The sequence below is a fragment of the Lepidochelys kempii genome, chromosome 10, assembly GCF_965140265.1.
Source record: "Lepidochelys kempii isolate rLepKem1 chromosome 10, rLepKem1.hap2, whole genome shotgun sequence".
Lineage (NCBI taxonomy): Eukaryota > Metazoa > Chordata > Testudines > Cheloniidae > Lepidochelys > Lepidochelys kempii.
In genome coordinates this window covers 55,312,063-55,335,638 of record NC_133265.1, presented here as the reverse complement: position 1 = coordinate 55,335,638, position 23,576 = coordinate 55,312,063, and the positions used below count along the sequence as shown (strand labels likewise).

At 46.0% G+C, this 23,576-nt stretch overlaps 1 protein-coding gene across 5 annotated transcripts in view; it reads right to left on the bottom strand.

The window, feature by feature from the left end:
* APBA2 (amyloid beta precursor protein binding family A member 2) overlaps positions 1–23,576 on the bottom strand; it is a 236,861-nt gene that overhangs the window by 194,218 nt on the left and 19,067 nt on the right. For 3 of the 5 annotated variants that reach the window (XM_073303676.1, XM_073303674.1, XM_073303677.1), the window contains exon 1: positions 5,059–5,188. The exons of 1 other annotated variant lie outside the window; for it this stretch is intronic. Coding sequence is in view for 1 of the 4 variants with exons in the window: in XM_073303680.1 (XP_073159781.1) it covers positions 4,028–4,030 (3 nt within the window). In the remaining 3 variants the exon portion in view is untranslated. Of the gene's footprint in view, positions 1–4,027; positions 4,051–5,058; positions 5,189–23,576 lie in introns of those variants that run through there. One more of the 5 variants, XM_073303680.1, reaches the window with a different exon arrangement.

The window sequence follows — 23,576 nt, the reverse complement described above, 5'->3', positions numbered from 1 at the left end:
GACTCTTGCCTCATTACTGAAAAAATACCATAGGACTGGATCTGGCAAGGCCCATCTTCCTGTGTGTGGTATTCCATGAGAGAAAGGTTTACAGGGTCAGACTCCTAGTCTGTAGTGACTGCAAGATCCTTGGGCAAAAAGGCGTTTTAAAAGAACAAAGTAGCATTTTATTACACACAATTGCTCAGGTAGAAAAAGTCTCAATCAAAACTTTAATACACAACATCCAAAATCGATTATGGGAAACTGTAAAGATAAGGGGGAGATTTTCAAAGGCATGATGTGCAGTTAGGCACCTAACTCTCACTGAAAGTCAGTGGCAGATGCACAATGAATGCCCTGTGCCTTTGAGCATGTCCCACAGTACAATATCAGACACCAGAGAGAGCCCATTAAGTTAAATAAATACAATGGGAAAAAAACACACCAATGAGCAATGACTTTTGCTAGATTTGAGACAAGCTGTTAAATGTACAGGTGATAAAACCTTATCTAGGTACCTGTATGGCTCACAATCACTTAACTATCCAAGTTTTTAGTAATAACCTTCTAGACACAAATTACCCTCAAATAGTTGCCAACAGCTCGAAGATGAGTACCTGAGGGACAATTCTCCAGATAAAATGACAGGCTGGGGTGCATTCTGGTGGATGTCAGAGTATTTTCAGAAGTGTTGGTGTTTGGCTAACCATCCAGAAATTTAACTAGATAAACATTCAGAAGAAGTTTATCTGGATATACTGAGACACACAGACAAGGCTACCTGAACCCTATTTTCAAACTCCCCCTCCATCTTCACATTTGTCCTTAGGGAAAAGTCCTCAGGGGCTGTGAGAAGAAGCTGAATACTAGAGGGTACGCTGTCCCCAAGGCATGAAGAATTTGTAAGATTGCCGCATACGTTCTATTTTGGTTCTTCAACCAAAAGAAAAGTATTTTTGGTCAACAAATATTTTTGAATAATAAAGATAATTGTTGCAACTTGACAGAGAGAGTAGAGTAATATGATTTTTTTAAATGAAAACATAACCTAAACAGGATTTGAACACTGTACCTGAAATATAAGTCCAATTGTATCTACAATAAGATTTTTGCTGAAGTATCACTGAGAAGCACAAGAATATTATTAATGCAAGAGCTACACATTTCAAACAAAAGTCTCAATCCTACAATCTGGTGAAGGTGAAGTCCAACATAGATCAGATATAATGATGAGGACCAGAGTGTCCCCCCAGTTAATGCATTTATATGTTAATTATATATTTCAGTTGTCTTCAGCTAAAGATGGAAGAGGAAGAAGGAAAACTTTCCTACTTTGAGCTATAAATGCCTCCAAAAGTCAGGCAATTTATCTGTCTACTATGTCATTTGTCTCTCTTGATCCCAGAATAATTTTTTAATGTATCTTAAGCAAGTCCCCATATATATGAAAGGATTATGGGGAAAAATAAGTGTTGCAAAAATTAAGAAACTTTGTGATGTTGGTGTCTCTTGCATAGTAGCATAAACTGCTAGTTGAAAGTTAGGTGCGTGAAGCGTATTAGAACTAACTTTTGATCAACCACAGCTTGGGCATGAACTTTGAGACCTTCCCACTAGGTTTCTTTAGGGAGAGAAGCAAAGCTTAATGTTGCATGTTTCTCCACATAAGCAAATACATATCATGCAGGACCAATCTATCCTTTCATTAGGTTGGCGAAGTTGCCTTTGCTGATGGGAAGATGGGTGGGGAAATCAGCGGCAGTGAGAAACATTCTAGGATATGCTATTCGGGGAGGTTTAACCAAAGCTCTATTCCCTGCAATGAAAAGTTAAAGGCCCGGCCCCTCATCCAGCACAGGGGGTGAAAGTCTATGATATCTGAGCTCCACCTCAGAGGCAGAATGACACAGGAAGACAAATCCTGGCATATTTTTATTCTGTTTTCCAGCTCAAAAAAGTTTGTTGCCTCAAAATTGAGCTCAATTTTGAAGAGTTCCCATCACAGATCTCATTTAACTCCTCTCATCTAGAGCACCGATCCTACACCAGTGCTGCTTCTGGAGGGACCAATTTGAAATGTCAATGGACATATGACCAGAAGACTCAGGTGGCACTGGTGTTTTCTAAACATTTTTAAACGACTTTAAAAGGTATGGGGAAACAAGTGGGGAAGGGGAAAAAGTTATGATTAATTTGGTTTGCCTCTTTTTGACATGAATGAGGTTGCTTCTAGTCAGCAACATTAGTTTAAAAGCAGAAAGAAGAGGGGTTGATATACTAGAAAATGCAAGTTAAAGAAGTCTCAGGAGCCAGAGACTATGAAGAGCAGGTCTGCAAAAGAGAAAGATATCCATAGAGACCAGCAGATGTACTAACACAAAGCGTGTCAAGACAGCTGTTTTTCCCCACTTATCCATAGTAATAAGATGAAGTTAAACATAGAAGAAGGAATAGGAGAACATATGTAATTCTCTGCACCTTCCTAAGAAAGGTCTGTGCAACTCAGACATATTGAGACGTGTCAGTTTTCCACGTTAACCCCAGCAAATAAGACAACTCATTTCCAAAATATAGTTTCTCAGTACAGTTGAGTAATATCAGAAAAATCAAGATGTTGAGGAGTATCTGCACATATCATAGCCATAACTCCTGGATGGCTTACAGTCTCGCATGGGAAACTACAAGAATACCAAAATATTTGCAAAAATCCTTTACTACTTTATCACTATATGCCATAATATACTGCACACTACAGCTATCCAAGTTAAATTAAGATGCTTTTTAGCTGTTATCTTTTTTTATCTATAGTTCCACTGGCTTGCAGAACTAATAAGATTTGTTCAGCAACAGAGTCAGTAAATGCCTAAAATACCCCTCCTGCAAAAACACCACCATTTCCTGTGATATGCTGTGGCTCTCTTGACAGGCTAGGATGATTGAAAATCATCTAATTACTTAAATTACTACGGCCTGTTTGCAAAGCTAAGATGGTTGGTCTTTTTAAACCATCTCAAGGCAGAGTAAAAAGCAACTATAAAGAATACCTATATAAAGAATATATTACATAGAATTCAGTAAGGTTTCCTTTTTCTTAGTCTCCTTTTATATCCTTGCTCATATATAACCACCAGCACAAGGGTACTGAGAAAACTAACTTCGTAAATCAAAAAGTACAGACTGCCAGTTGTTAAGGCAAAGCATGTCAATTCTTCCCTGCTGAACATTCAGCCTCATACACACTGGACCCCCTCTGGTATACCCCTCCGGCAATACCAAAACCCCCATCATCTGGTCATCGTAAAGCTGGCAAAAGGGGGAGGGCGGAGAAATCATGTTATAATTTGTCACACTGTTTACTCTAAGAAAAATGAAGTGGAGAATTTTTAAATGAGTAGCTTTTCCCTCCAGACCTCATTATGAAGGTGGGGGGGGGGAGGGAGGAAAGTCGATCAAAAGCTCTAATTCAGTTGCTACACTGGAGGCAGGATAAACCAGAAACAAATATAAATGCTAAGATGTGTGCATGACATGAAGCCTTCTCTTCTGTGTTTTTCAATCTTAAAACAAATTAACTCTGAATTCTCCAGCACTGTAGTGTGTGGAGATACATACACACACACACACTTCAGAGCTGGTACTGACAATGAAATATACATACACACACTATATAAACATCCACACATACAAATACACACATTCCAGACAAGATATTAGATAATGAGGTACTATCAAAATCTGTAAAAGTTACACTCTAAAATATTGCATATATAAATTATCAGGAGAGGGACAGAAGCACAAAATAAAAGAACAGAATACAGCATAGACTGCAGTCAGAGAAAAAGGTGATCCCAGCAGCAACTTTCTGGACAGAAATACTTCCCATTTCCAGTTCTCATCTGATTGAAATGAGGCAGCTGCATTAAAGCTTCCCTGCCACCACTATGTTACCACAATAGAAAGAAAGAAAAGCTCTTCTGTACCAGGCAGAGAACATCTTCTGAATCCATCCCTGCACCAGACACTAATATATAAATACCATCATTACCATCACCTTTCCAGACCACAGCAACAGATCGACCAAGCAATGCCCTCTCTCATCAGCTGCTACACATTAAATAAACTATCATATTAGTAAAATTACACTCTTCCTGCTGGAGTCTCTTTCCAATCTGGCTTCCCTTTGCACTGCTGGCAGGGTTGGTTTCCTCCCCCGCAATAGCGAGAGAATGGGGATGAGATTTGGTGGCAGCAAAATTCTCACTCTGCAAGGGTTGCACTGCAGACAGTTCTCCACCCCACAGACCCCTTTCAAGGAGCTTAATTTCCCCCCACTAGCTAGAGCTAAAATGTGGTTGGTCGATTGGTTTAGGGGGGAAGGAGAGAATACATGCAATATCCTGTTAGGAGCATCCCACCAGGACAAGGAGCTTGGGGTAGAAGACTTGCATGCGGCATCTCCCTCCCCCCCCCCCCCCAACACACTGCCAGGAGCAGCATCCGCCCCCTCCCCCGACACACACCCCTACAAGGAGCTCAGGGTAGGGGAATGGGACTTCAATGACATATCTGCCCCCCCTCCCCCCGCAAGGAGCTTAGGGTAGGGGAGTGTGAGTTCCATCCAGCATCTGGCCCCTTCCCACATACACTCTGCAAGGAGCTCAGTCAGGGTAGAGGAGGGGGGACTTGAATGCAGTATCTGCCACACAAACAGAATGGGACTTGCATGCAGCGTCTGGTCCCCTCCCCCCACACAAACATGCACACTGCACGGAGCTTGGGGTCGGGGAGCGGGACTTGCATGCAGCATCTAACCCCCTCCCCCCACACAAACACACTGCAAGGCACTCAAGGGGCTTCCACACACTATTCCCCCGCCAGCACTGCAGCATCCAACTCCCCGCTCCGGAGGGAGCTCTCAGCGGCGGTGGTGTCTACAGCGGTTCCCTCCTCCCCCCCTGCCGGGGGCACAAAGGCTCCGACTCGGCCCCTTCCTCTGCTGACCCCGCTCTGGGAGCAAAGCCCTAGCAAGCGCCAGTGCCGGGCTGGCTGCCGGGGCTTTACCTCCTCCCCCCTTACCTGGGCTGGGACTCTGCCGCCCCCTCGCCTCCACTCCTGCTCCTCACAGACCGAGCGGGACCAGCCGCACCAGCTCTATTGTGTGACTGCTTCAGAGCAGAGCCACACACGGAGACTACTAATGAACCCGGGAAGCTGAGTAGCAGCAGATACAGCCTCCTCCCCAGCAGCCCCGGGCTCTGCATGACGCATAACCAAAGGCCTGGAAGCTTTGAGGAAGGGAAGCCCAGTCCGCCTTTGGGGTCTGAGAGGCCTCAGCAAGCTGCCCCCCCCCGTCCCCACTCATTAACATTTTACCCTATTCCCTGGCCCTCCCACAGTCAGCAGCAGAGAAAGAATCAGGGCAAACAGGACTTTCCTAATATAATCTTCCCCAGGTTCTCTATGATATTAACTGGAGATGGCCCCAAGCCCCAAAAATCAGAGTTCAGATTATTACCTTTCTGTCCCCTTTCCTCATAAAGTTTGGGAGCGTTTGATCCTGCGGTTTTGGTACAGATGCACCTCTACTATAAAGATATCCCATATCTAGCTGGGAAAAACAAACTACCTTTTTTTTAATAAGAACATAAGAATGGCCATACTGGGTCAGACCAAAAGTCCATCCAGCCCAGTATCCTGTCTACAGACAGTGGCCAACGGCAAGTGCCCCAGAGGGAGTGAACCTAACAGGTAATGATCAAGTGATCTCTCTCCTGCCATCCATCTCCACCTTCTGACAAACAGAGGCTAGGGACACCATTCCTTACCCATCCTGACTAATAGCCATTAATGGACTTAACCTCCATGAATTTATCCAGTTCTCTTTTAAACCCTGTTATAGTCTTAGCCTTCACAACCTGCTCGAGCAAGGAGTTCCACAGGTTGACTGTGCGCTGTGTGAAGAACTTCCTTTTATTTGTTTTAAACCTGCTATCCATTAATTTCCATTGGTGACCCCTAGTTCTTATATTATGGGAACAAATAAATAAATTTTCCTTATTCACTTTCTCCACACCACTCATGATTTTATATACCTCTATCATATCCCCCCTCAGTCTCCTCTTTTCCAAGCTGAGAAGTCTTAGCCTCTTTAATCTCTCCTCATATGGGATCCATTCTAAACCCCTAATCATTTTAGTTGCCCTTTTCTGAACTTTTTCTAATGCCAGTATATCTTTTTTGAGATGAGGGGACCACATCTGTCCGCAGTATTCAAGATGTGGGTGTACCATGGATTTATATAAGGGCAATAAGATATTCTTTGTCTTATTCTCTATCCCTTTTTTAATGATTCCTAACATCCTGTTTGCTTTTTTGACTGCCGCTGCACACTGCGTGGACGTCTTCAGAGAACTATCCACGATGACTCCAAGATCTTTCTCCCAATTAGTTGTAGCTACATTAGCCCCCATCATATTGTATGTATAGTTGGGGTTATTTTTTCCAGTGTGCATTACTTTACATTTATCCACATTAAATTTTATTTGCCATTTTGTTGCCCAATCACTTAGTTTTGTCAGATCTTTTTGAAGTTCTTCACAGTCTGCTTTGGTCTTAACTATCTTGAGCAATTTAGTATCATCTGCAAACTTTGCCATCTCACTGTTTACCCCTTTCTCCAGATCATTTATGAATAAATTAAATAGGATGGCTCCTATTCATATTAATATTTAATATTATGTACAGGTACGCTCCATTGCCAATGGATATGGTGATGAAGTATTTGCTCTGTATGGTGGACAAATAGCTAGAAAATGGGTGAAAAGAATCAATTGGATAATTTGCTTTAAAATATTGGGAAGTTAGTCAGATACATTATTCAACGAATTTTGGAATAGCTCTAATCACACACTCCCCTCCTCAGATTAGGAGGTTCATACCTGCCTACAAATGGTAAAGTCTGAGAGCTTCACCTCAGCTGCCAATAAGTTTTCTCTGCACTGTTTCAAAACAAATCAGACATACAATACATTTTTATATTAAAAAAATTCAGAAGACCACCAACTGGCAACGGAAGGGGTACTCTAAGGCTGGGAGTCAAGTGCTGTCCTTTGGGCCATGTTTGGCTTTTTGAGTCCAGTTCTAGTTTCTGCTGTAGCTCCTTTACAATGGTACGACTTTAGGGTTGCAAGGTGTCTGGTTTTCAACGATCAAGTCCGGTCAAAAAGGGGACCTGGCAGTATCTGGTCGGCACTGCTGACTGGACACTAAAAGTTCGGTTACCAGAGTAACCGCCATCAGCCTCCCCACCCAGACGCAGGAAGATAACAGAGAGCCTCAGCAGCATCTACAGGGGGCCTTTCATAGCCCGAGGAGATGGCTCTGGTTGAGGAGGGGGTTAGCCCAGGGTTGGGGAAGGGAATGCCTGCAGGTTCACAGTGACAGGCGAGGGGAGGGCAAGCTTCCTGAGCATGCTGGAGAGGCCACGGGAAGGAAGGAGGCAGCCCACTATCTGTGGGGTGCAGATGTCGGGAGAGGACCCATTTGGAAAGCAGCCCCTGGCCCTGCTCTGCTCACCCCGTCCGGGTAGCAGAGGGGCCTGGGCTTGGCGCACCACACATGCCCACTTCCCCTGAAGGGCCAGCCTGGGCTGCCAGTCCCAGCTCCATGCATGACATGATCACCATCCAGGTAGGAGCCCGGCCACTCCCCTGGCAGTGCTCCCTGGCAACTCGGGCGTCTGCTCACTCCGGGTAGCAGAAGCTGGCAGGCTCTGGTGCTTTGCAAACAGCCCACCCCAGCTGTAGCCAAGGTAGCCAGGATCCAGGGCCCCCAGAGCCTCTCACTGTCATGTGCAGAGGAACGAGGAGTGGAGGCTCATTAAACCCCTCAGAAGAAGTAGGGAGACCCCAGAAATAATATTTCCATGTAAGTTTTCTGGAGCCAGCCAGGGTAAGCAGGTTGTGGCTGCCGAGGAAGGGCGGCTACAAACAATGGGGCAAGTTCCCCAGATGGTCCAGTTTTCAGTCCCTGCCCCCAGTTCCACAGACCTGGATGGGCAGGGAATGCCTGGGTGTGTTTGGGACCATCCCTTGCCTCAGTGTTGGAGGCCCGGGGGAGCTGGAGTCAGGACTCCTAGGTTCTCTCCCCAGCTCTGGGAGGGGAGTGGAGACTAGTGCTTTGAGCAAGGGGGGCTGGGACTCATGGCTCCTGAGCTCTATCCCTAGCTCAGAGAGGAGAATGGTGTTTTCTGGTTAGAGCAGGGGGGACTGGGAGTCAGGACTCCTGGGTTCCAGTGGCAGATTCACCCCTGGGCCAATGTGGCCCATGCCCAGGGGCTCTGGACAAATGGGGCACCCCCACGCCCTGACCCACTCTGTCCACCCAGCGCTCCAGCCAGGGAGCAGGGGAAGCCCCTGTGCCTAACCCTGCTCCCTGGCAGGAGCACCAGGCGGGCGGGACATAGCTCCGCACAAAGGTGGATTTACAGTAAAACACAGGGTGCCCTGGCATGCGGGCTCCAGGGCCAGGCAGCTGTGGGGGCAGAAGCTTGGTCTTGCTGGCTCCTGCTGCAGGCTCTGCACCCACCAGCAACCAAGCTCCCCCTCCTCTGACTCTTTGCTGCCTCCTCCCCTGAGTGTGCTGTGTTCCCACCCTTCCCAGTCCCTCCCAGTGCTTCCCCCGCCGCCAAACAGCTGTTTGCCGGCGCTCAGGTCCCTCCAGGAGGGGCGCTCAGGTCGCTCCAGGAGGGGAAGGAGAGGGGCTGCAGCATGCTCAGGGAATGAGGCAGAGAAAAGGTAAGGGTTGGGCCTTTGGGAAGGAGGTGGAATCGGGGTAGGGCGGAGCAAAGGCGGGGCCCCCACACTCCCCCTACACATACCCCACCCCCCACAGCCCCTGCAGTGAGCCGCTCAGGGCAGGGGGCTAGGAGCACCCCCACAACCCCAGCCCACACCCCCAGACCCCAGTCCTGACTCCTGCACCTCCCTCACACAGTCCCTGCCCCCTGCACCCCCCCAGACCCCAGTCCTGACTCCTGCACCTCCCTCACACAGTCCCTGCCCCCTGCACCCCCCCCCACATCCTCCCCCCACCCCTCGCACCAAATGGGAACTCCTGCACACATACACCCCACATTCCCACCTGCACCCCTCGCACCAAATGGAAGCTGCCCAAGGTAAGCACCTCACACCCCAACCTCCTGCCCCAACCCTGAGCCCCCTCCTGCATCCTAACTCCTGGCTAGACCCTGCACTCCAACCCACTCCTGCACCCTAACTCCCTCCCAGACCCTGCACCCCCAGCCCTGACTCCTGCACCCCTCTCACACACACCCTGCCCTTCCTGACTCCTGCCCCCCCCCAGTCCCCTGCCTACCCTGACTCCTGCACCACCCCACCACATCCCCACCTGGACCCCTCACACCAAATGGGAGCTGCCCCAGGTAAGTGCTCCACACCCCAACCCCCTGTCCCAGCCCTGAGCCCCCTCCCGCACCCTAACTCTTGGCCAGACCCTGCACCCCAACCCCCCACCTGCTCCTGCACCTTAACTCCCTCCCAGACCCTGCACCCCCAGCCCTGAGCCCCCTCCTGCACCATAAGTCCTGGCCAGACCCCACACCCAAATGCTTTTTTACATTTTTTTTATAAAGCGTTCTTATCCCAAGCACTTCACAATAGTTAGCTAACGTTACAAAAATGAAGCTGAGCACAGGGCCCCACTAACTCTAAATCCACAACTGCTGCACACAGGCAAGCCACATAAGGGCCAGGGCAGAAGCTGCAGTCTTGGAGAAGACCCTCCCTTGATTCTCTACTGACCCTCAGCAGCAAGATATCTTCCATAATGATCACATTCTGTGGAAAATGTGGGGACGGGAATGATTATCAAGCTCCTCCCACAGCGCTGGCTCTCCCCAAGAGCCATGTGCCCAGTGTATAGCAGGGCCCAGGAAAAGCAATTTACCCTGCCCCTGTGGCTACTCGCCATTTTGGGGGTCTTGTGGCTCATATGTGCTTGCCTGGGGTCAGCTAGTTAGTGACAGGCGTGGGAGTACTCGCTGTGTTTTAAATCACTGAATCAGTGTTCTGTGTGTTGCAAACAATTCTGTAAAATGGGGTAGGTGGGGTCTCCCAGGATCACAATGGACATTACTACTTCCCCTACAGTGATCTGGTCTGGGAAGAAAGTCCCTGCTTGCAGTTTCCTGAACAGGCCAGTGTTCCGAAAGATGTGTGCATCATGCACCTTTTCAGACCAGCCTGCATTAATGCTGTGAAACGCCCATGGTGATCCACAAGTGCCTGGAGAACCACTGAGAAATACCCCTTGCAATTAATATACTCAGTGGCTAAGTGGTCTGGTGCCAGAATTGGAATATGCATGCCATCTATCGTCTCTCTGCAGTTAGGGAAGCCCATTTGTGCAAAGCCATCCACAATGTCACACACACTGCCCAGAGTCATGGTCTTTTGGAGCAGGACGCAATTAATGGCCCTGCACACTTCCATCAACACGAGTCCAACGGTCGACTTTCCCACTCTGAACTGGTTAGCGACCGATCGGTAGCAGTCTGGAGTAGCCAGCTTCCACAGTGCAATCGCCACACACTTCTCCAATGGCAGGGCAGCTCTCATTCTCGTGTCCTTGTGCCGCAGGGCTGGGGTGAGCTCATCACACAGTCCCATGAATTTGGCTTTCCTCATCCGAAAGTTCTGCAGCCACTGCTTGTCATCCCAGATGTGCATCATGATGTGATCCCACCACTCAGTGCTTGTTTCCCGAGCCCAAAAGTGGCATTACACTGTGGTCAGCACCTCCGTGATGCCACAAGCAAGCTCATGTCATAGCTACTATGCATGGCGAGATCAATGTCGTACTCCTCTTGCCTTTGTAGTTTAAGGAATAACTCCACTGCCACTCGTGGTCAGAGCATGCAGCATACTGGTCAACAGTTTGGGACCCACTCCTGCAGCCCAAAGAGGCAGGGAGTGCAATACACAAACCATTGAAGGGTGGCACCAAATGTAGACGGAAGTACATGGATTGCTGGGATGTGAAGCAATGCATCACGGGGCACTGGGACAGGACCCAGAATGCCCCATGACCCCCTCCGCCTTCCCACAACGCTTAGCGGCAGAAGAGAAAGAGGTGCTTTGTGGGATAGCTGCCCAGAATGCACCACTCCGAATACCACCGCAAGTGTGAACATGCTATTGCGCAGGCAGCTGACAGTGTGAACACACAACAGCGATTTCCCTTCTCTGAGTGGTGCTGTAACTCCCGGCGCTGTAACTCTGCCAGTGTAGACATGCCCTAAGACTAGCCCTAAGAAAAAGGGAGTAAAAGAGATTGAACATTAGAGCTGGAGACATGGACACAGCTAAGCATAATCTACAGTAGGGTCATAGACTGATAGTATTAGTACAAGATGGAAGAAACATCTCCCTGGGAGGAATGGATATAGACCCCCATACAAGATATAGGAATCATAAGATGATTCATTTAATATTTGAAGGCTCATCATGGTGTACAGTGCCCTGGGAACATAATTTTTTTTTATGGTGAATGATAAACATATTTGATCGCTCAGGCCTTTTCTTAGAAACGATTAGATAATCATTAAACACAGTGGGTGCCTTTGGAAGTATTTTGAATATAAAGGCACATCTGGGAGGCAATTGTGACAGAAGGTAAGCTAGTGTACATACAAATTGCAGATTTCTAGCAACTCCTCAGATTTGAGTGTAAGGGTGAGCACAAATATCTCATGACACCAAAAGTGAAAAGGAATTTTAATTTAGTTGACTTGCATTCCCATCAGCTAGATGTTATGCAGTGTAGTCATTATGTATCCAACCCAGTTAGGCATGTGGTTTATACTTGTGCATTGTGGTCTACTTGTATCTGATCTGCCAAACATCTTTATGCTGTTACTTCATTATATTTTGGTTCTTTCTTTCATATATAACATTTTATGTATAAAATTGTCCACACTGGTGTACACATACATAACTTAAAATTTATTTGCAGCTCTGTGGTTTATGGGGGAATAACGTGTTGTGTGTCATAAACTGAATGAACCGAGTCTTGAAAACTGATTAATTCTATAGAAATAACCCCATTTACATGGAAAGGGCAAACTTCGCTAAAGCAGTTCACCAAAAGTAGAAATCAGGGCTTGATGGGGAGGGAGCACGAGTGGTCTCTCCTTCAAGTGACTTCTCCCTTTAGGACTGTGTTGCTCCAAAAGTGGTGCCCTATTGAAGTTCCCATTAAGTGTTCTTCCTCAGCCTCATATTGCAATTAGTGACTTATCCAGATACTTATTATAGTTTCTCATTAAAATTACATACAAAAGTGAAAGGAAAAAAGGGTGCATATTAACTTGTATATTCATATCCTAATAAGCTAGTTCCATGCTCTTCTGCAAACTCTGCAGAACCCTTTCCACGTAAGTCCCCTGTGGAGACAAAAGCAGCATTCCCCCTTTGGTGCAGGTGAGGAAAGATACACACAAAAACAGCTCTCCTCTCACACAAAAACAGCTCTCCTCTCCCCACTTATGGATCCCGTCAGACAATCTGGATCCTGGTTACTGAAAAATTATTTTATGGTAAGCAAACAATTAAGGCTGTTTATGCATTTTTGTAATTTATTGCAAATCTGAAGTAGATACAAATCAAAACGCACAACTCATTGTGAAAGACATAAGATATCATATTGCCTCTATATAAATCCATGGTATGCCCACATCTTGAATAGTGCGTGCAGATGTGGTCGCCCCCATCTCAAAAAAGACATATGGGAATTGGAAAAGGTTCAGAAAAGAGCAACAAAAATGATTAGAGGTCTGGAGCGTCTGCCATAATGAGGAGAGATTAATAAGACTGGGATTTTTCGGCTTGGTAAAAAGATGACTAAGAGGGGATATGATAGAGTTCTATAAAATCATAACTGGTGTGGAGAATAAATAAGAAAAAGTGTTATTTACTCCTTCTCATAACACAAGAACTAGGGGTCACCAAATGAAATTAATATGCAGCAGGTTTAAAACAAACAAAAGAAAGCATTTTTTTCACACAACGCACAGTTAACCTGTGGAACTCCTTGCCAGAAGATGTTGTGAAAGCCAAGACTATAATAGGGTTCAAAAAAGAACTAGGTAAATTCATGGAGGATAGGTCCATCCATGGCTATTAGCCTGGATGGGCAGGGATGGTGTCCCTAGCCTCTGTTTGCCAGAAGCTGAGAATGGGCGAGAGGGGATGGATCACCTGATGATTGCCTGTTCATGACTGCATTGGCCACTGTTGGAAGACAGGATACTGGGCTAGATGGACCTTTGATCTGACCCAGTAGGGTGGTTCTTATGTTCTTAACCCATTCTGTGCAAATGGAGTTTAGCTATTCCTTAAATATTATTTACAAAGCATAACAGTTAAAAGGTTACTTTAAAAAGTAGTGTTACCGCTAGAAATCCAATAAGTAATTTTATCCCCTAAAAATATATATAAACAAGTGTGTACATTCTAATGCATACGAAATTACTCCCACTCAACCACGCACAAACTGCCCTACATTCTTTCCAATATTTGTGTTAAAGTGTCTGCAATGCTTTGCATATTAATAATTCTAGACTACAGGTACCAGCATCATTCTGCAGCTATTACAGGAGCATTTCATCCCAGGAGGCAATATCTTTCCCCTCCAGAGTAGGATAAATTCTAGTCTCATAAATATTTAAGCCTGTTGCAAATCACCTCTTAAAGGTATTTTCAAATCCTAGAAGGCTGAAGACCTTTGGTTTAAAATAAAATATGAATGTTAGGTCAATTCATATAGATATATGTCATCTTTATATGAAAATGAACGGGAACTAACAGAATCTTATCACCCACATGACTCTGTTTGAAACCTTAAACAAAGGTTAGTTAGAGCCTACTATATATCATGCTAAGCAGTGTCTACATTACCATTTTAGGATATTTCATCTGTGCAGTAAACAATTTTTATCACTTGGTTAACATGAATATCATATTAGCAAAACTATCAAATGTGTGCAGAGTGAGTGTTGGTTAATTTTAAATTAATTCTTTCTATTTTACTGTTCATTGAATGAGTGATGTTCTTCTCTCTGGCAAATCAAGGGCCAGATCACTACAGGAGGAAGTCTCAGCAAGGATCCCCTCAGAGTTCCTCACCATTGTTCTTTGTGGGGCAAAATTCAACTCCCTTCCCCCCTAAAGAATAACTGAGGGCTTGGCTACACTTGCAAGTTATAGTGCATTAAAAGAGCCCTGGGCACACTAGCTCAGTATCCATCCACAATAACAAGGCACGTACAGTGCACAGACTCCGCAGCTGGTCCACTCCTGCTACTCCATCTCAGCAAGTGGAATAATGTTTTGTGCGCCCCCGCTGGAGTGCCGCAGCACCAGTGTGGACGCCCTGGTCTGTCAGTGTGCTCTGATTGGCCTCCAGAAGTGTCCCACGATGCCTGTTGTAGCCACTCTGATTATCACTTTGAACTCTACTGCCCTGCCCTCAGGTGACCAACCGTCAGAACCGCGCTCAAATTCTCTGGGAATTTTGAAAATCCCCTCCTGTTTGCTCAGCCACGCATGGAGTGCTCTCAGTGAATCTTTCCAGGTGACCATGCCTCCACCCGCCAGGCGATCCACTATGGAACAATGGCGAGGCGCTGGACCTCATCAGTGTTTGCGGGGAGGAAGCTGTCCAATCCCAGCTGCACTCCAGATGTAGGAATTACGATACCTTCGAGCAGATATCAAGGGACATGATGGAAAGGGGCCATGACCAGGACGCATTGCAGTGCAGGATTAAAGTAAAGGAGCTGCGGAATGCCTACCACAAAGCCTGTGAGGCAAACAGCCGCTCCGCTGCTGCCCCTGAGACCTGCCGTTTCTACAAAGAGCTGGACGTGATACTTGGGGCCAACCCCACCTCCACTCCGAGTACCACCATGGACATTTCAGAGCCCCTTTCAACAAGATGGGAGGAGGAGGAGGAGCAAAGCAGGAGCGAGGGTGCTGAGGCGGAGGAAGACACCCTGGAATCCCTAGATGCATGCAGCCAGCAGCTGTTCTCAAGCCAGGAGGAAGGTAGCCAGTCACGGCAGGCGGTGCTTGGGGAAGGACAAACACCAGAGGAGGTTCCCGGTAAGCGGTTTTATTTTGGGAAGGAAGTTATTCGGTGCAGGCTCTTGGGGTGAGGAGGGTTAGGGCTGAATGCCTGCCTAGATGCAGAATAGGGCGTTGATGCGCTCTCTCACATCATGGTAATTGGCCTCTGTGATCTCTTCAAAGGTCTCATCCAGAACTTGGGCAATGCACTTGCACAGGTTTCTTGGGAAAGCCACTATGTTCCTTGTCCCAGTAAGGATAACTTGTCCGCACCACTGCCGTGAAGGGTGGGGGGACCATTGCTGCACACAGACAAGCTGCATATGGGCCAGGGCAGAAGCCACATTGCAGTAGAAGACCCTCCCTTGCTTCCCAGCAGTGAGATATCTTCCAGGATGAACTCCTGTGGAAAATGTGGGGACAGTGTTCAGTATAGGGGCCCCCTGCCGCTGTTGGCTCTCCCCCAGGCACAGAAACCCGGAGGACAGTACAGCCATGAAAATCAGTCACGCTTGACCCTGTGCTTACTCACCATTTTGGGGCTCCCATGGGTTGTGCACGCTCACTTTGGGATGGGCAAATTATGCTATTATGTAGGCTGTGCTTGCCCTTGAGTATGGGGGAATCATTGCTCTGTCTGGTGTGAACAATGCTGCCTCTGTTAAGTGTTGCGTTTTGCCTTTACAGATGCAACTTTGAGATCTCAGCCGTCCGTGTTATCACTGGCCGAAAGACTCCAAAGAATCAGAAAGGGGCCATGTAGAAGCAAGGAAGACATGTTGCATGAAGTAACGCAGCATTCAAATACTGAAAATGGAAAAGTGCAGAAGTAGCAGGACAGTGAAAGGAGGATCCGCCAGCAGAATGGGGAGCGCCGACACAAAAGCACGTTGCTCCAGCAGCAAAGCATGGATCGGCTGATAAGCATAATGGAGTGCCAGGCGGACTTGATCCAGGAGCTCATAGCCATGCAGGCGGAGCCCAACCTCCCCCTGCCGCCCTTGTCCCAAAACTCTTACCCTTGTGCCCCCATGTCACCTCCAACCCACTCTCCCCAACATCCGGGTTCTTACCGCCACCGGCTGCCTCCAACACCTATAGCTTCACCACCCAGCCCTGAAAACTACGACCCTTACCCACTGCACTCAACCCCCATCACCATGCAGTATAGCCATCCTGAAGTGCAGCACTCATTGCACAGCACTCCAGACAGGAAGGCTGAGTATGATAACAGGACATATGCAAATCTATGATTGTACCGTTCCCCACCCCACCCCTTTGCCCTGTTTCCCAAGCAGTTGGGTTTCTTTTCAATAAATGGATTTTTTGGCTTTGAAAACATTCTTTATTATTGCATAAAGAAAAAGATACCTTAGCCCAGGAAAGAAACAGGCTCTGCAAGTCAGTGTAGCAAACAGAGATTCCTACTACCATTGGTACCACTGCACTTCACTCCCGTGCAGGGCACCAGACATTACTGGTGGCTTTCAGCCTCAAATTGCTCCCTCAAGGCATCCCTAATCCTTGCAGCCCCATGCTGGGCCCCTCTAATAGCCCTGCTCTCTCGCTGTTCAAATTCAGCCTCCAGGTCTTGAACCTCCAAGTTTTATGCCTGAGTGAATTGTTCACCCTTCCCTTCACAAATGTTAGGGGGGGGTACAGCATGCGGATATAACCACGGGGATGCGGTCATCGGCCAGGTCCAGCTTCCCATACAGAGAGCGCCAGAGGCCCTTTAAACAGCCAAAAGCACGCTCCACAATCATTCTGCACTGGCTCAGCCTGTTGTTGAACCGCTCCTTGCTGCTGTCAGCCTACTGCCCTGCCCTGTTCAGGGTTTCATGAGCCACGGCATTAAAGGGTAAGTGGGGTCTCCAAGGATCACAATGGGCATTTTGACCTCCACTATGGAGATCTTCCGGTCTGGGAAAAAAAGTCCTGATTGCAGCTTCCTGAACAGGCCAGTGTTCCGAAAGATACGTGCGTCATGCACATCTCCAGGCCACCTGTGTTAATGTCAATGAAACGCCCATGGTGATCCACAAGCGCCTGGAGAACCATAGAGAAATACCCCTTCCAATTAATGTACTCAGAGGCTAGGTGGGCTGGTGCCAGAATTGGAATATGTGTGCCATCTATCGCCTCTCCGCAGTTAGGGAAACCCATTTATGCAAAAGTCATCCACGTCACCTGGAGTCATGGTTCTTCTGACCAGGATGAGATTAATGGCCCTGCAAACTTGCATCAACACAATTCCAGCGGTCGACTTCCCCACTTCAAACTGGTTAGTGACTGATCGGTAGCTGTCTGGAGTTGCCAGCTTCCAGATTGCAATAGCCACCCACTTCTCCACTGTCAGGGCAGCTCTCAATCTCGTGTCCTTGTGCTGCAGGGTGGGGGTGAGCTCCTCACACAGTTCCATGAATGTGGCTTTTCTCATCTGAAAGTTTTGCAGCCATTGCTTGTCATCCCAGACTTGCATGACGATGTGATCCCACCACTCAGTGCTTGTTTCCCGAGCCCAAAAGCATGCCCCTGGTAGTAAGCATGTCCGTGAATGTCGCAAGCAAAATCATGTCATATGCGTTACTCGAGTCGATATCACTGTCACTTTGGATCATAAGGAATAACTTGACTGCCAAACGTGACGTGCTGGCTAGACTCGTCAGCATACGCCTCAGCAGTTCAGGCTCCATTCCCGCAGACCAAAAGGGAAGACAGAGCGTGCAGTACAAAAAATGTTGAAAGATGGCACCAAATGTGGATGGAAGTACAGTGATTGCTGGGATGTGAACCAACGCATCACAGGGCTTTGGGACAGGACCCAGAATGCCCCACACCCCCTGCCCCCTTCCCACAAGCCACAGTACCAGAATGGGAAGAGGTGCTCTGTGGGATAGCTGCCCATAATGCACTACTCCCAATGCCACTGCAAGTGCCGCAAATATGGCTACGCCAGTGCGCTTGTTCCTGTCAGTGTGGACAGACTGCAGCGCTTTCCCTACTGTGCTCTCTGAAGGCAGGTTTAACTCAAAGCCCTCTACATCTGCAAGTGTAGCCATGCCCTGAGAGTCTACTCCCAAACCTACAGAAACCCTGTGAGGACAGGGCCATCTGTGTAGTGGCTCTGACAATATACCCGAGTTCACACCCTACACGCCATTGTAATAATTTTTGTACAAGGCGTGTCTTGTGAGGTAGCATTTTACAAACTCAATTGACTGATCAATATCATGGCAAAAGGCACATAGCAGCATTATATGTGAAGTTATAAGCTGAAATCACAACTAGAAGTATGTTTTCCAGATAAGTCTTGGGAGCTGCCAAACCAGTTCCTGAGCAACAAAAGGCAAGCTCATGCCTCAGCCAGGTATAAACAAAGCTGATGGACCATTGCCTGCTAAGTGGACATTCTTTGGCAAGAAAGGGGGAAGGGGCTAAAATCTACACCCCAGCAGAGAAACAGCATGGAGTTCCCTTCCACACACACTGCCTGTCACCTGGCTCCCAGCTGGAAATGAGAGACAGGACCATAAAAAGAAGGGAAAGACACCCCCCTCTTTCTTCCTGCCCATCACATTCACTGCATCTGAAGAGTCAAAAGCAGCTGTTGGACTCTGGGGGAGGGGCCCTGACCTAAAGAGTTTGGTCAGTAAGACTGCTGAAAACATGTGGTGAGAAAACTTTGCTTTGAATCTAATATAGTTTGTTAAGTTAGGCACCAGTAAGTGTTTTATCTTTCTTTTCCTTGTAACCATTTCTGACTTTTATGCCTCATTACTGGTAGTCACTTAAAATCTCTCTGTATTTGTTTTACTGTTTTATTTAATCCAGTGTGTTCAAGTTGAAGTGTCTGGGTAACTCCATTTAGGGCAACAAAAGGTGTGCATATTATTCCCTTAAAACAATAAGACTCAGTACACTTGTACTGTCCAGGAGAGCGCTGGGCAGTACAGGACATATGTTGCTGGGGAAAAATCTGAGACTGGGGGTATGTTGGAGTCACCTGTGGTAAATGTTAAGGCTGGTAAGAGCCAAGGCGTGGCTGTCTGGCTACAGCACCTCTCTACGTAGTTGGGAGTGTCCCACATGCTGGAGGTTGTTTGAGAACAGTCCATGTTGGAGACTACCGCAGCAAGGCATTGTAAAGGGCATCCTAGGTTGCAGGGCAGGAGTGACACAGCTACTCATTGGTTTGGATTGTACCCTGGTATGTCAGAGTGGCCCAGTCCCTCTGCACCAGCTTTAGGCCTTGTAGCTTCCCCAGACTCCCTGTCAAGGGGGTTTTGTTGAAGACAATGCATAGCTCCAAAGCCATATTCTCTGCTTCAGGGGGGCAGAGGAAGTATGGGATGTGTTCCCTGGCCCACCTACAAGGGCCCCAGGCCACTCATTCACCTTCTTCCATGGAATCCACACATATGGAACACCCTCTATGTTCCAGAGAATGAACCTTCTGTACACAGATCAGGAGAGGACACTCCAGGCCTCATTCAGCACTAATGCTTCTCTGTGTATCCGCCCAAGAATGGGTGCCGAACAAGCAAGAGGAATTCCTCCAAAGCACTGTAACTATACCCTAGTTTGTAGTTTTCCAAGCCTGCTCTTGCACTACTAGGAAATATATAGTTAGCACTGGATCTGAAGGTAGCATTACAGAATAATTTCTACTTAAATAACCTACCAACACATATGATGAAGCATTATATATAATTCACTAATAAAAGCAATTGAATTCAGAGAGTGAAAGCTTGAGCAGGAAGCGCTTCTCCTCAGGACTGGAATGACTTCATCTGAACTTGGGAGTACAAACACGGAAGGACATTCCCTATACAGTGTTTTAGCATATCTGCAAAACTGTAAGGTTGAGTTTTAACAGCAAATGTATAAGAAGTTTTAATGTTTTCCTTTAGTTTAGGACTAGGTATAATTAGAGAAAGATAAAGTTTTCAATAGCAAATTTTATAACATCTTATTCCCTGCCCCCAATAGCATGAGTCTAATCCTACAATTTCTGTGCTGTCTGCTGAAGAGGTGCAGTGATTCCAGAGCTTTACAACTCTCTCTCTTTAAAAATAAGTGCAGCAAGAAATTATTTTTGATTAAATAACCACCTATGGAACTGGATTCAGTTATGTGGCCTTCTATCTGATGATTCTCCAGGTGGACAGGGACTGGAGTTGTGCAGAAGAAAACAGGGAGAAGATCTTTTGCATCAATTGACATTGAACCCTTTGGTTGATAGAGTAACATTGATGGGATGCGAAGGAATTTGTGTCAGCTTCCTTAGCCAGCGTAAAATGGGAACATCCCTAGGCTCTGAGAAGGGAAAAAGAACATCCTGGAAAACTGGAAGTGGGGGAAGAAGAGAACTTGATTTTACTTGCCAAATAACCCAACACACCCAAAATCTCTTGTTCCAGAAACTATTTACGAATGTTGGAACAAATATAACTAAATTTTATACTTATGTGCATACAGTGCTTTGGCTGCATTTTCTTTTTCAAAGATGATCTGCAAAGGTGAAATAAAAATTAAGCTAAGATCACAAAGTTGCTGAATGCCTCAGCTAACCGGACTGTTGCAGGGGAGGGAACATCAGCAGAGAGAAAAGTTTTAATGTACCCGTTTGAAAAGGATACACACACACGCAGTATTATGCATGTATAAAATGCACTTCCATGTTAACTACAAATAAACCATAATGCAACATTCCAGAATGCCATCATTGATAGCAGAAGTCTCATACTCCTCTGGTATGAACAACATCCCACAATTATGAGATCATCTAGACACATGGGGGAACATCAGAAAAGAGTACCAAAAGCAAAACACTGAAGGCTGCAAATGAGAAGTGGATGACCTGATTCTTCTCTCTCTCACCTATTTTATACCACTGTCATTCCATTTATTCCATTAACATTACTCCTCATTTACATTATGGTAAGTGAGAACAGAATCAGGCCCAATAAGAACAAAAAAAAGGTCCCAGATACAATTAGAAGGTCCTATGACCTTTGTGACAGCCATTTAATTTAAGGGGACTAGAACGGTTACCATAAGACTAGAGCTCTGCTCCTGCTCCCAATGAAGTCCACAAGTTTTGTCACGGGAACAGGTTCACGCTCTGTATTCTGCTTGAAAATGAATGAACAAAGCAACAGAAGATTAAAATCTTCATCTCTTACAATAATACACAGCATCACTATTTTTTCTTATTTGTTTTATAATAATTGTCACTTTCCATTGTTTTGTAGATATCAGAGTACTATCAAATTATGCTCTGCTGTGCTTTCTAATGAAAGAAAAGGGACCTTTGAAAGAGTCACAGTGCAGCTATAGCCTTTCACCTCAAAAACAAAGTCAATATTCTAAACGTCATTTGCACATTGGAATATTTGCCACCTTTGTTCAAATTTTAATACAAATTGTAAAATACCAAAGGTGTTTCTAGAATTTTTTTTTATTAACTCTGATACAGTACTAAATCTCGCAATGTTTTACCTTTGTTATGAAGCTTTTTTATTTCATAAATATAAAAAAGATATTGTACTTCAAAGTAGAACTGCTACTGCAAGTTAGCAGTTCAGAAAATCAGACTTAAATTATGCATCCTACAGCATGTAATATTCCCATGTTTCACACACATTATATTAGATGTATGATAAATTATTCCATTTTGACTAAAGCTAATTTTATAACTGAAATCAAAAGTTACCACAGCCTGACAGTGCACTCAGCCAAGTCAGGTAACAGCACTAAAGTAGGTTTGACCAGTTATCAAAACATCACATCCAGCCAAAAAGCATCACAAGGAAAGCTAGTCAATTCTGAGTCTACCAGAAGTACACTGGGTGATTGCAATTCTTCAAACACAAGGTGATTTTTATATTTAAAAAAGCTTACAGGCATTTGTGTACATCTGTTCCATCCTGCTTCAAATATTAGAGGGTGGGGGGAAATCAAACATCAGGACAGAACAGATTTTCCATTAGGTGACCCAAGTGCTTAGAGGCGAGCGCAACAGTATTTTGTGTGTACACATGATGGAAAGTCAGTCCTGCAAGGTGGAAGCCACCTGTGACTCCCACTGACTTTGAAAGAGGAATTTAGAAAGACGAGTGTTTTAAGATTATATAGAAATTTATTCTGTCACCCATGGTAAAGTTTAGAGACAGGGAAGCTTTGGTCAATAGAGCATGCTTCAAACTCCTCCAGGTGAGGGCTGCTGTAGAAAAATATTTGCCATTAGAAAGCATTTGAAATTCATCACAAAGAGGATTCTTTCACCAGTTACTTAATAAATTGCAATAGGTTGGGTGGTCTTTAATATATTCTACTTTTGTATGCACCACAATCTCTTACCTTGTCATTGAGTAAGACAGCAGGCAACTTTCCTCCTCAGTTCTTTCTTCATCCAGAGGAAGAGATAGTCTTTATATTTGTGTTACATTTATTGCTACAGCTAGCTTCTCCTCAGGCTAACAAAAGCCCAAATTGAATTCTTCACCCTGTTCCCCCCTCCTGCTCTGTTTCTGTGCCACAGGCTCTTCACCAAGAGTCTGCACAAGCGGGTGTCCTTTGATGAAGTGCAGTGAGGAGTGACTATCTACCAGCACCAGGAACTTCAGCCTTAAGGCCACCCCAAAAAGAAGCATTTAGCCAGACCTCATGCCCTCTATGCTTCACTGCCCTAGGCCACTTCCTGTTCTACTTCCTAGGACTCTTCATCCTTTCCAAGATTATACTCCCACCCCAAAATAAACAAACTTTCCCCTCCCTAGGATAGTTTCTCCAGCCATCCAGTTCTCATTGAGTTTCTTTCCAAGGTAATCCAATTTGTATGGTTATCCCCAGCTTTATTACTCCCAGCCTATCACTAATCTGAAGAAAGGGAACTCCCTAAACACAATCCGCCCCCTTCCCAGCATGCTTTGCCTCAGAGCCTGCAACTCTTATCAGCCTTTGGAACTACAAATCCCAGTATTCCTCTGAACTGGCACCAGGAACAGGTTAGAAGTTGATCCAAAACCTGATTTAAGGAGCTAGCATATCCTGTTGTATTTGGGAGTAGTATCCCTTTGGGGAGAAATGAAGGATCTGGTTTTCTTTTGGTATTTATAGGTAGAGATAGGTGTGAGCCAAATGTCGCATCTGAATATCCGCAAACTTTGGATTTGTACTTCAGGCCCCTTCTTTAGTTAAGGTCTGGCTATTTAAGAAGTTATATATTGCCGTAAAGACCAAAGGTCAGATTTAAAGAACAATATTTCTAGTTTGGCTTTTGGCTGTGGGGACCTTTGAAAGTCTCACTGAAAGAAAGAAAAAGTTACTGTGGGGCATGACTAGGCAAGAGCACAAACAAGCTGATACTGTAAGGTGCTGAGCAGCCCTTGAGAAGTGCTGAAAGTGAGAGCAGGCCTGTCCAATTAGCTCCAATCTAGTAGC